Here is a 12,846-nt window from a genome sequence, read left to right as displayed (position 1 = left end):
TTTAAAATGTATGTACATGCATGATAAAGGTCATAGAGGCTCTACTTTGGAGGTTATCTAGATTAAGATGCGGTTTTCTATTTTGTGCAATTGCAACTCCTAATAAAGATAAACAGTAATTTTTAGCAAAGTTGACAGCTGGCCATCGGTACCCGCGCGAAATAACTATGTAGAGTTAATCTAGTCGGGTGCCCCATCTTGAAGTGTGTAATTTAACAGCTGGGGCCTGTATATAGGGAACTGTGCAAGGCTTCCTTCATTTTAATTCCAGTGAGTCAGGGTTAATCAAGGTAAATGAAGATATTGAAAAGAAAAAAGCTATTAACTTAGATAACTATTAAATGAGATCATGCTGAACATTGCAATAAAGTTACATGAGAGAAACAGTCTGGTATCTTCATTGGTACATACTGAACATAACTTTAAACTGCTCCCCGGGGAAGAGGGAGCTTCCTTGTTCATAGGGCAGGGATGCTCGTCGGAAAATTTGAATTGAACTTCTAAATGGGACTAATGTACGTGGCTCAGGAGTTTTGGACCCCTAAAACAGACAGAGTGATAAGAGCTATGTACATGTAATAGCGATAAAGACTTTGTCTTCTATACAAATGTTTTTAAGATTTCACGCACGATCGACATAAACCACCAACGCAGTTCTTCCTGTGCAACCCTAAATGATACCTTGTTTGGTAAAAAAAAAATTGGTATTCCCGGGCCGTCCTGAATGCCTTAAGTATGACATAAATCCAAAATTTACAACCCGTAAAAGAGTCCACGAGTCTTTCTACCCCTTTCACATGGACATCCACCCCCGGAACTGCTTCCCGTTAGTCCACAAAGAGAGGCAGCTTACCCTCGCTTGGAATCAATCGCTAGGCCAACCATGTCATCCGTTTGACTCTGAATAAGCACTGTTCTGAATGAACCATCAAGTTTAGCAACCTCCACTGTTTTTTTGTTCTTATCAGTAAAAAAGATGTTTCCTGCGTAGCTGTCCACGACCAACGCCAAGGAGTACACATTTTGAACAATTATTTCCTCATTTGTTCCATCAATGTTGGCACGGGCGATGTATTCTATTGTCAAGTCTGTCCAGTATATCTTTTCCCCGGCTGGGTGGGACGCAATGGCAGACGGGCAGGAAACATGTTCGAGAGGTAAGGTGTTCGCTACAGAAAACAAGTCGTCCCCGCCCAATGGAGACTTGTAAATCTCACTATAGAAACACTCGGTATGCAGAATCAATCGTCGGTACGTGCCTGTGAAGAAAGGGCAAATTCAGTTTTTTCATTTGTGACATATTTTGACATTGATGTACATGTATTTCTTTAAATATATAATTAAAGAAACTGAAGACTGCATGCTTAAGAATAGGTTAAATAAGAAACAGAAGCTGTTTTCGTTGTTAGTCCGCTTTTCGTTTGGCCAACACCTCGAGATGTTTTCTGTTAAGTCCTTCATTCAGACAAAGATGAATGTGTCTGATGAGAACTTGTCTCCCTAATTTTCTCGTTTTATGCTAAATATATTGCGACGAATTACGTATCTCTGGTAGTCATAGGCCAATAATCACATTAAGCTATAAGACTGCCATACAAAACAGATTAAGTAGGATACCGAAGAATCTCATAATGAATTGTGGACAAAAAATGCTTTTGTTGCAAAAGTGTTTTTTACATACACTTATCAGGTATATTTCTTCGATTTATTTCGTCAGATGGTATTTGTTGAAGTGCATGTGGTCGTGGGAAGGCAACCAACGTTTAGTGGTTGGAAGGAGCCCTTTTCTAAGACATGTACAAATGGAATATTCTGCACTATCAGTTGTGCAGGAAGAGCAAACTGTATGCTTGTTGCCTGCGATTTTTTTTTCTGAGGCCTTGTATGATAGTTTGATTTCGGCCTGGGGAAGAAAAGCTCCAATAAATTGAGTATAGTGGAATTCTTACATGTGGTGGAGTTTTTCAACTTCATGTCGTTAGGGCAAGTGCAGTGAGGCTCAGCTGGTGAATTTAGACAGAGATGACTACATTGCTTGTCCGGCAATTGGCATCCACGAAGTTCTGTAAACGGAAAAGACAACAATTAGACTAGCAACAGTTACTTCATGTACTTTGAACATTTTGAGCTACGTGCGTTGTTCTTTCAAGAGTTGATTGGCTTAAAAGTGCATAAAAGTGTAGGTTTTGGAATGCAATCCTTCCGCGTTTCAACTAAAACAATTAGGCGCCCGAGTTTTCTATAAGCGATAGTTAACTCGGCTACGCCTCGTTGACTATTCGTTCATAGAAATCTCGGGCTCGTAGTCTTATTGTTAATTACAGCATAACCCAATGGCTGACTATCAGCAAACTCGCAAAACGATAAGCTCCACAGCTACCAACTATCGATTGCCAGAAAGGACTCGAAACGTGAGCACGGTTTTCATGCTACACTGCTGAAAAACGTCAATAAATCAGTTTTGTAGAAATCATTTGTGTAATAGATCAGCCACTGGGATCACAAAACATGTAGACCGTTCGCCTCCGTTTCTATTGAAAAATATAAATAAAATTCTCCAGCTTTCAGTTTAGCCTGTAAATATCAACAGCTAAAAGAGATCGACCAGCTTATGAACATTGCTATGAATGCAACAAATCGTTAGCTTCAGTTGACTAAGAGTTATTTACCCGGCTGGAGAGTGGCGTCTTCGTCATAAGAATCCATTCCCCATGGATACTTCAGCAAGTCGATGACTTTGGAAACGTTGGCATTGAAGTTAGAAATATTTCCAGGTCCTCCGAGCGTGGCGCTATAAATACCGCCATCCCATGCGACACCACTTCCTAGATCTGCGACGTAAAGCTTATTGCCGTGTATGGCCAATTCCAGAGGTTGAACCAGTTCATCAGATATAAATGTTCCATGTAGGTTGGTTTCCAGATCAATGTAGTACACTCCCGGTGCATATCTGTCAGCCCAGTACAAACGACTCTGACTGTAATCCACTGTCATGCCACTGGGGAATGAATCGAATGCCAACTCTATAATAACTCGTTGATTTTCTCCATCCATATCCGCCCTTTCGATCCGCGGTGGGTAGCCGTTGCTTGACCAATAAATGAACCTAGTGTGAAAACAATTACAAGCATGAGAAAAATTTCTTGCTTACCAAAAAGTTCTCTCCTCAATCATATTCAGAAAGTATAAATAAACTTTCTTTAATTTCTACCTTTTTTGAAAAGCGTCGCTTTATACGAAGACAACAAGCCCAAAATACAGAACCGATTATTTTAGCGGAGCTATACTGGCTATACTTTGCCATTCGATTCCCGTCAGGATCATATACCTTATTCCAAAATGGCGGAAAATACATTATTTTTATGTCTAAATGTTAATTGGCCTCATGGCCTCGTTTTAAGCCAAAGATTCTTTTGAATTCTGCAGATGCGATCGAGGCCATGGGGGCCAATTAACATGAAGACAAAAGGATATTGTATTTTCTGCCATTTTGGAATAAGGTGTATTCTAGTTTTATATTTTCTCTCTAGGTGACAGTGCAAAAACACTAACCCATTCATCACGTCCAAAGCTATGTCCTCCGGATAAGGTGTAGAAATCAAACTCGTCCGATACATTCCATTTAAGGCGGCGACGTCAATCCTGTCTCTAGAAGTGTCCGTGAAGTAAATGTTACGAGTGATGTAGTCAATCGCTAAACGGTTAGCGTAGTACACGCCATTAATAATAGCCTCAGCTTGGGTTCCATCCAAACGCGACCGTTGGATTATCCCCGGAAATGCTTCTGCATAGTACACGAATTTGTCGACAGGATCGAAGCCGACCGCAGTGAGACCACGGAGACGGTCAATTGGAAGGGGTGCAGCTCGGTAATGAGGAGAATCTGCTTCCAAGTTAACTTGATACAGGACACTTCTCCAGTGTTCTCCAAACAGCAGACTCTTCTTGGCGTCTGTTGTAAAATAACACAAATGTTTGATTATCGTGAAGCTGCATTTTGCTTCAAGCTACATTACAGGTAGATGTATGCCTCTCAAACGCTTCTTACCGCAATAAAAAAATAAAAATAATAATTATGTATGATAAATCCATCAGCCCATTATAGCAGGTTTAGCCGATTTTGACTACTCTTTGTGACCTATTATAACTTGGTTGTTGTAGCATTAAGCGACTTGGAGTATTTCTTGTGTGAGTGGATCCCTCAAGAAGTAATGCTTGTCAACCCTAAGCATTAATTTCGTCGGTACCAATTTATAAACCTGTCCCCGGTTGTTCAAAGGATGAACAACGCCATCCAACAGATAAACCACTATCCAGTGGATAAATGCTCGCAAAACACACTACGCTATCCACTGGATAGTGATATATCCGGTGGATAGGATTAACAATCCTTTGAACAACCGAAGCCTGGGTGGAGAGAGGCTTGCACTGTGAGATTTAAGATTCTTTCCCAAGAACACAACGCAATAACTACGATCCGGCCAGACCTCGAACTCAGACCGCTCGATCCGGAGCTCAGCGCGCCAACCATTAGGCCAACGCGCCTTCCACGACTACTTTTGTGATACATACCGAAAACAGGTAAGGCACTGTCATTCGCCTGGCAAATAACACCAGCGTCTTCAGAATGAGAACAATCATGATTTCCCCATCCACCATGTGGGCAGTCGTAAATACTGGATTCATTTCCCAGGCATTCAACGCTGTCCAACCAAATCTGTCCGGAGCCTGGGTCGTAGGCACTGAAAATCGGGGCTGCTAGGGCACCACTGAAGTTTAACATGCGACAAATCACCGCAGCATCCTTAAGGTCCCATTTATCGTCACAGACAGTGCCCCATTTGTCAACATGGAAGATTTCCACCCTGCCTTCATTTTCACTTGTTCCGTCGACGAGGCGAATTTTTACATCTGAGAATAATGGTATAGGAAATTAGTTAGTTAGTTAGTTAGTTAGTTAAAATTTAAAAACTTTCTACAGTGTAGTGTCATAAATTTCGAGCTTAGTCTTTCCTCAGTGTTTAGAAAGTCTTTTTACTGTCGAGTTTCAGAACCATTTTGCTATGGTACTAAGTATAACGCATCATTGAATTTAGTAAGTTGGTTGGTTGGTTATTTAGTTAACTTCAATGTTATATTTGACTACGGCTATAAATTATGAGCTTATAGAAATTTAAAAAAGTGACAATTAATTGCAGTTCGCTGCATGACTTGCAAATTGCACACCCTGCAAATAGGTGTTATCATGGTACTAAGCTTTAAACGACATGCCCGGAGGGTAAAGTGATATACCTATTTCAGACCAACACAACTCAAAAACCATCCCCTTTGGGTAGCACATACCTACGTAGCATACATGGGAATTAACCGCCCGCAATTCCACTTTCTCAACGCGAAAGGAATATACTTTAAAAAGCTTTTAGCTTGTTGCTAGGAAGCGTTACCTGGAGGCACGACCGGCTTAGGTATGCAGTAAACGCCAGCGTCGTTATCGTGAGTACACACATCATCATGGTTTCCCCATCCCACATGTGCACATTCTGACAAGGTAGTTTCGTTCCCTGAGCACTGTAGACTATCCAGCCATATTTCACCATATCCAGTTCCATACCATCCACAGCACATGGTTGACCAAGCTCCCTCAAAACCCAGCATTCTACAAACTACGTGCGCGTCGTTTATATCAAACTCGTTGTCGCAGATTGTGCCCACCTTTAATGATAATAATAATTTGATGATATTATTATTAATTTCTCCGTTTACTCCGTTGTTTTTGTTTCGATTGAGATATATCAAATAATCGAGACAGTTTTTCATCGGCTATTCAAACACCTCGAATTTCGTCAAAAACGCTCCTCTATGCGTCGTATTTTCAGCTCTCTTCTCGGTGTTTGGATATTCCGATAAAAAAAAACTATCTTTCGTGTTTGCTATATTTCAATAATAATATAATTCTTTAGGTACAAAAAAAGACATAAATATATAGTATGATAGAAACAGATAACGAGGTTGTCGAGAAAGTTTTAGTAGTTGCTGCACAGATGGTCCATCATGTAAGTTTCTTTCTTAAACTTGTGGAATAGTCAGCTGAATAGTGATCAAGAAGAAGAAAATTGAATAGTGATTGGAAGTAGAGGAACAAAGGTGAAGGTAAGGCTATTGCAAGAGCCCTTAACTTCATCCCATATCGATCTCTTACCTGTCCATTGTATGTGATTTCCACGTAGCCTTGGTTTTCAGTAGGCCCACCTCGCAAGCGAAGAGTAAAATCTAATAATAAAGTAGAGCAAGCCTATTTTATTGCGTAATATAAAACGTTTGTTATCCCTTTGCACGCATTAGGGATCTATGATGCTATATAATTTTATAAACAAAATAAAATAATAACAATAATAACTTCGATATTGAGAGTGGAAGCCACATCAGCCCTAAGGCTGGTTTTCATGCGGATCCTCTATCCAGGGCGAATTGCAATTTGGGAATAATGTATTTTTGAGGAGGGAGGAAAACCGGAGTTCTCGGAGACTGATACCCTCGGAGCAAGGCAAGAACCAACAACAAACTCATCCCACATGGGGGCATTGGTGGGAGGCGAGCGCTATCACCACTGAGCCATCCTCACTCCCACTTGCACATGCAAGCGAGTAGGCGATAAGAACTAGCTATAAGAACTGGTGGTTTTATCTGACGTTATCAAACTTCTGAAATCTATATTACTAATCCTACAAAGCTATCATTTTTTACATATCCAAGCACTGATCTGTCGATTAAACCATTTTGAGATTTGTAATGTCCCAATGAATGTGCTTCGGAATTGTCACGAAAATAGATATGGTCGATTTTAAGGAAGATATCTACTTTCAAAATGGTGCTATTAAGTAGCTCGTGCTATATTTCTTACTTGCAGGCGGTCCCACAGTTGGAGATGTCACTGAAAGGTAAAGAAAACATATGTACATTAAGTACAGCAAAGCATTACTGCCATATAATTATTAAACAAAATTATTTAGGCAGTTCAGTTCATCTTCGCTATCATCATGGTTTGCTTTGTTTATCTAATTGATGTTGCTAAACTAATGTCCTTTTTCAAGGTAAGTTCTTGTAACAAACCTCTACAAGCCATATTTCATTTTCTACATGTGCTTTATGGCGCTTTTGCGGTTCTTTTCCTCCGCCTTTCAAATTTATTTCAAACTGAGTACTGGGAATTATGTTTGCCTCCCCCCCCCCCCCCCCCCCCGACAATTGACTGCGTGCAATGCCTGTGAGAATGCTATTGACATTAGTTCACTAACAAGGAAGAAAGATTTCCCATTCCGGCTTTTAGCCAAGTTCACAGTATCAATTATGTAAAAGTTAAGCAACTGCGGAAGACCAAGATTTTGATAACCTACCATTTGGAGCTACAGTCGGGATGGATTCATTTTTACAAACAACGCCAACAGCTTCCCAGTAAAGGCAATTATTTATACCCCATCCGCGATGTTTACACTCCATCAAGGAATTCTCATCTCCTCGACACTTTAAGTTGTCAAGCCAGATAGGACCGTCTTCGGGACCAGAGCCATACGAGTCATAAGCCCACACAACGCTCTTGGCTCCATCGTGACCGAGCATTTGACAGGCAACTTTGGCATCTCGAATGTCAAAATGATCATCGCACATTGTCCCCCAGTCACTGTCGTTGCCTCCTTTGAGCCTGATTTCCACTCGACCTTCCAGATAAGATTGGCTGCTTCCATCCATGAGACGTATTTCGATTTCTTTTAAGACCAAAAATAATAAAGTTTTATTAACAATTAAATAAACAGATAATACGCACAGCACAAACACGATAGAATGCTGCGTTCGCTCTCTTACACTGTATTTGAACGTAAACTTAAAAAGAGAAAACTTCACATTTTAAAAAAGAGGAAAACCGGACCAGATGTAACGAAACTATTTACGATGCCGTTCCCGGTAAAAATAAAAACAAACAAACAAAAAAAAAAACGAAATTCCCCTCAGCTCAGTCAAGTTGTTAACTAAATAGTAAAATGTATGGAATGGAACCCTGGTGTAACAAAAATCACCCTTACAACGAAAACAATTTCCCAGTCTTTCGACACTTCGGACGCGTGGTTTAACCAATACTTGTGCGACCCTTTTTTAGAGGAAAACGATAATTTATTATTGATCAGTCCTCTGTATAGTGTGGGCAACGTTTGCCTATTCTAAACTCATTAGAGGGTGAAGAGAGAGTTTTAATAGAAAAAGAACAGCAAAGTATTATCTTCTTGTGAGATAAGATAAATGGAATCTCTAACATACCTTGTACGGGTGGCGTTGGGGGTAGCCCAGTAGCTAAAAAATAAGAATAAAGAGAGTTCATAAGTACCAGCTACGGAGTCACAGATGATGATTATGGAACAAGGATTGTGCATCTACGTACCATTGCAGGTTACATTGTCAGGAAGCAATTCGTAACCATTTGGACAAGCGCACTGAAAACCACTCGGGGTCAATAGGCAGAGATGACTACATGGTGTGTTTGTCTTGCAGTCAGTCTTTCCTAGAAAATTAAAAATACCACAAAGTTTATAATGCTTTTCATGATACTATTCACAAGCGCAAGGTGATACAAAGCTAGTGTCGATAAACTTTCTTCTCTGGCGTCCTAGTAACGAGCTTAGTCCAAATCGAAAAGCTTCAAGTGGACTACAGTATGTACAAAACGTGTACTACGCACTAAAGACTGGTCTACACTCGGCATAAGCAAAAGCATAAGCATAAACACATGAGAAGAACGAATACACTCATTCTTCTTAGTTATGCTGTCTTCACTAGGCATAAGCACAAGCATAAGCACTACAAACAAATCGTTCGTTCTCCTTGTGTTGTTGTATACGATTATGATCATGCTTGGGGTCAGAATAAGAAAAACGCAATGAGTATGTTCGTTCGTTTTATCCGCTGTGCTTGTGCTTGTGCATATGCTTGTGCTTGTGCATGTGCATGTGCATGTGCACGTGCATGTGCATGTGCATGTGCATGTGCACGTGCTTGTGCTTGTGCTTGTGCTTGTGCCTGTGCATGTGCATGTGCATGTGCTTGTGCTTGTGCCTATACTTGTGCCTTGCATGTGCTTGTGCCTATGCTTGTGCATGTGCATGTGCTTGTGCCTATGCTTGTGCCTGTGCATGTGCTTGTGCTTCTGCCTATGCATGTGCCTATGCTTGTGCCTGTGCATGTGCCTATGCTTGTGCATGTGCATGTGCATGTGCATGTGCATGTGCTTGTGCTTGTGCTTGTGCCTGTGCATGTGCCTATGCTTGTGCTTGTGCCTATACTTGTGCCTGTGCATGTGCATGTGCTTGTGCCTATGCTTGTGCATGTGCATGTGCTTGTGCCTATGCTTGTGCCTGTGCATGTGCTTGTGCTTCTGCCTATGCATGTGCCTATGCTTGTGCTTGTGCATGTGCATGTGCCTATGCTTCTGCCTATGCATGTGCCTATGCTTGTGCCTGTGCATGTGCCTATGCTTGTTCTTGTGCTTGTGCCTATGCTTGTGCCTGTGCATGTGCATGTGCGTGTGCTTGTGCCTATGCTTGTGCCTATGCTTGTGCCTGTGCATGTGCATGTGCTTGTGCCTATGCTTGTGCCTGTGCATGTGCTTGTGCTTGTGCCTGTGCATGTGCTTGTGCTTGTGCCTATGCTTGGGCATGTGCATGTGCATGTGCATGTGCATGTGCATGTGCATGTGCATGTGCATGTGCATGTGCATGTGCATGTGCATGTGCTTGTGCCTATGCATGTGCTTGTGCTCGTGCCTGTGCATGTGCTTGTTCTTGTGCTTGTGCTTGTGCTTGTACTTGTGCTTGTGCATGTGCATGTGCATGTGCATGTGCATGTGCATGTGCATGTGCATGTGCATGTGCATGTGCATGTGCATGTGCATGTGCATGTGCACGTGCTTGTGCTTGTGCTTGTGCCTATGCTTGTGCTTGTGCTTGTGCATGTGCATGTGCATGTGCATGTGTATGTGAATGTTGATGTGCATGTGCTTGTGCTTGTGCCTGTACATGTACATGGGCTTGTGCTTGTGCCTATGCTTGTGCCTATGCTTGTCCTGTGCATGTGCATGTGCTTGTGCTTGTGCCTATGCTTGTGCTTGTGCCTATGCTTGTGCCTGTGCATGTGCATTTGCTTGTGCTTGTGCTTGTGCTTCTGCTTGTGCCTGTGCTTGTGTTGTGCTTGTGCCTATGCTTGCGCTTATTTCTCGTGTAAACTAGCCTTAAGAAAGAGGCAAGCATTTATTTTGCACATAGCCGTAACCTACAGACATGTAGAGGCCCTCTCATAACAGTTCCACTGTTAAACTGAGATGGGGAATTAATCTCGATAAGCACTGAAATCTGCTAAATTTTCGCAATGAATGTTCCCAAATTTTGTTAATTACCTCTTTGGTGTTTTATACCCTAGCAAACTTTTACTTGAAGGTCTCTGTCAATTTGGCAGTAACTTTGTTCATAAGAAAAATTAGTATAAATGTAGCGACATAGCTCCTAAAACGAATAAAACTTTCACCGTGTTTAGTGCTGTCATTAATTATCCTACTTACCTTGGGGTTCCCTTGAAGAGTCATCTAGAGCGATACCATAAGCCCTCATAGCACTTAACCACCCCATGTTTCTTATATGATCGCCTGTAGTGAGATTGACTCTCTCAATGCTTCGACTTCTATAATCGCTCGCGTACAAAATGTCTTTGTATATTGTTATACTGTGAGGGTACAGATTGATACTTGTAAACGAGGTTACCAATGTTCTTTGAGAACCATTAAAGTTCATAGATTCAATGACATCATTCTGAGCATCAGCCCAATACAGCAGATTAGAAGTGAACTCGATGACCAGTCCATTTATTAAATTTTGTGGCAAATGCCCGGTATGCTCGTTCATTATGAATGTCCTCTCTGTTCCAGCAAGAGTAGCTCGCTCAATCCTGGGGAAGTCCCAGCCTCGTTCAGACCAAAACATGTAGCTGAAGTGTAAACAAATACTTATAAATAAATGAAGAAACTTAATGCAATGATATTACCTTCTTTTTCTTTCTGTACCTTAACGATACTTCTTCCCCGAACGTATTATACTTAAGACTGAGTGTAGATCATTTACAAAACTCACCCACTCCTGGAATCTACTGCAATTGCATAGGGATTAGCCACACCTTGCCAAAACAGAGTCTTTCTCTGGGTGCCATCAATGCGAGCAACCTCAACCGTTTCGTACATGTAATCTGTCCAGTAGATAAGTTCAGTCTCCCATTCTATAGCAATGTTATGCACCTCACCCAAATCCGTTAAGATAACTTCCTTGGTCGCGCCAGTAGTGAGACGCATTCTGCTGATGGTGTTAGGAGTATCTGTGCCGACATGTTCACTCCAAAAGATCCAACTTTTTCTCACCAGTAAGGCCAAGCCCCTCGCTTCATCCAGACCAGATATCAACTCTCCATGAACTGAAGCGTTGTTTATATCGATGTATCTGATGCTGTCTTGATTAGCGTAAAAGATGAGTGTTGATGCATTGCGAACATCTTCCTCAAAACCTGAAATAGGCGTATTATTATTTATTGTTAGTATATACCACACGAGTGAATAGTGCTTTTCGCGCGCGCTGATTGGTTAACTCGGAGGCGATTAGCAAAGTACTATTCACCTCCACTTCTCCACTTAGGTGAATACATGTTAATTATTAACATTGTTGTTTCAAGAACACACAGATTTGTTTCCTTTGTGGTAGTCCAGGCTCAATTTTATGGGCGATTTTCAACCCTGACATTTACTGGGCTCATTACGATTTTCTTGAGCCAAATCTGAATTTTGATGTAAGTAAGAGAAGTTACTTATTGCTTTTGGCCTTTTCCTTCAGGCATTTTACTCCATCTCACAGTGTCTGTGTTCTATAAGCGCCCAGTAAAAGAACGCGGATAACGCAGCCTAATAACCAAATAGTTTTCTAACCTCTAGAGAGGAGAAAAAGGCACGAAAAAATATCTTGTTGTCTCTCGCCTAACTATGATAGATAATCAAAGCGTGCTTTAAATACCAGAAATAGTTTAACATTTGTTATTGTAGCAACTAAAAATAAATGCCGTGAAATGATAATAATGCCAAAAAAATTTCATAAAGGAACAACCGCCTTTCTGTTCTGTGCCCTGTACAAACTTCGAGCAAACTTGATGGAACCGATGACAACAAATCAAAAAGTTGGTTGAAACAAAATCAAGCGAAAGCAGGCAATGTAATATCATTTTAGTATTGACGAGTTAAATTCACAACAAGCAAAAGAAAACGAGAATTCTTCACATTTTTATTTCACTGAGTGTTTACTTTTTGCTACTTGTCAGACTTGTAAAACAAATGGTGGCGAAGTAAGTTGAATACTCGTGGAAAGGCATTCTTTGTTAGAACGGGTGACATTGCCACATTGCGTTGGCTTTACATCAGTCGGATTCCGGATTAGGTAGTTTGAGATCTAGCACACAACTGTTAGCACGGCAGGCCGGGGATCCTTTTGTTTTGTGTTTTTTTTTTTTTGGGCGAAAGCTCTTTACTCTTAATGCCCGGCCAAATGCACGCAACATTTCAACGCAACATATCCCATCATTGTTGGGCAAGGCATGCTGCAATCGTTTGGCCACCCCGTTGCAACATGTTGGATGATGTTGGATCAAGTTTAAAAATGGTCAATTTTTTTCCCAACATTTTAGATGTTGCATGATATTGTACTCGTTTCGCCACGTTCGGGCAACATTGTTGCGCCTGAGCATGCGCACTAGTTCGATTTGCTCCATCCAACATGC

At 41.2% G+C, this 12,846-nt stretch overlaps 1 protein-coding gene across 2 annotated transcripts in view; it reads right to left on the bottom strand.

Annotated features, from left to right (window-relative positions):
- Window positions 1-12,846, bottom strand: part of LOC144662169 (uncharacterized) — a 54,286-nt gene that overhangs the window by 32,574 nt on the left and 8,866 nt on the right. For both annotated transcript variants that reach the window (XM_078522933.1, XM_078522925.1), the window contains exons 3-15: window positions 11,166-11,589; window positions 10,601-11,022; window positions 8,432-8,551; window positions 8,311-8,343; window positions 7,395-7,763; window positions 6,902-6,931; window positions 6,200-6,270; window positions 5,445-5,712; window positions 4,573-4,911; window positions 3,553-3,952; window positions 2,670-3,106; window positions 1,950-2,063; window positions 854-1,259 (exon numbers count right to left, since the gene is read on the bottom strand). In XM_078522933.1, the coding sequence (XP_078379059.1) occupies window positions 854-1,259; window positions 1,950-2,063; window positions 2,670-3,106; window positions 3,553-3,952; window positions 4,573-4,911; window positions 5,445-5,712; window positions 6,200-6,270; window positions 6,902-6,931; window positions 7,395-7,763; window positions 8,311-8,343; window positions 8,432-8,551; window positions 10,601-11,022; window positions 11,166-11,589 (3,433 nt within the window). The remainder of the gene's footprint in view (window positions 1-853; window positions 1,260-1,949; window positions 2,064-2,669; window positions 3,107-3,552; window positions 3,953-4,572; window positions 4,912-5,444; window positions 5,713-6,199; window positions 6,271-6,901; window positions 6,932-7,394; window positions 7,764-8,310; window positions 8,344-8,431; window positions 8,552-10,600; window positions 11,023-11,165; window positions 11,590-12,846) is intronic.

Source organism: Oculina patagonica, chromosome 1 (genome assembly GCF_052425735.1).
Source record: "Oculina patagonica isolate OP01 chromosome 1, crgOcupat, whole genome shotgun sequence".
NCBI lineage: Eukaryota > Metazoa > Cnidaria > Anthozoa > Scleractinia > Oculinidae > Oculina > Oculina patagonica.
This window is presented reverse-complemented; position numbering and strand designations above follow the sequence as displayed.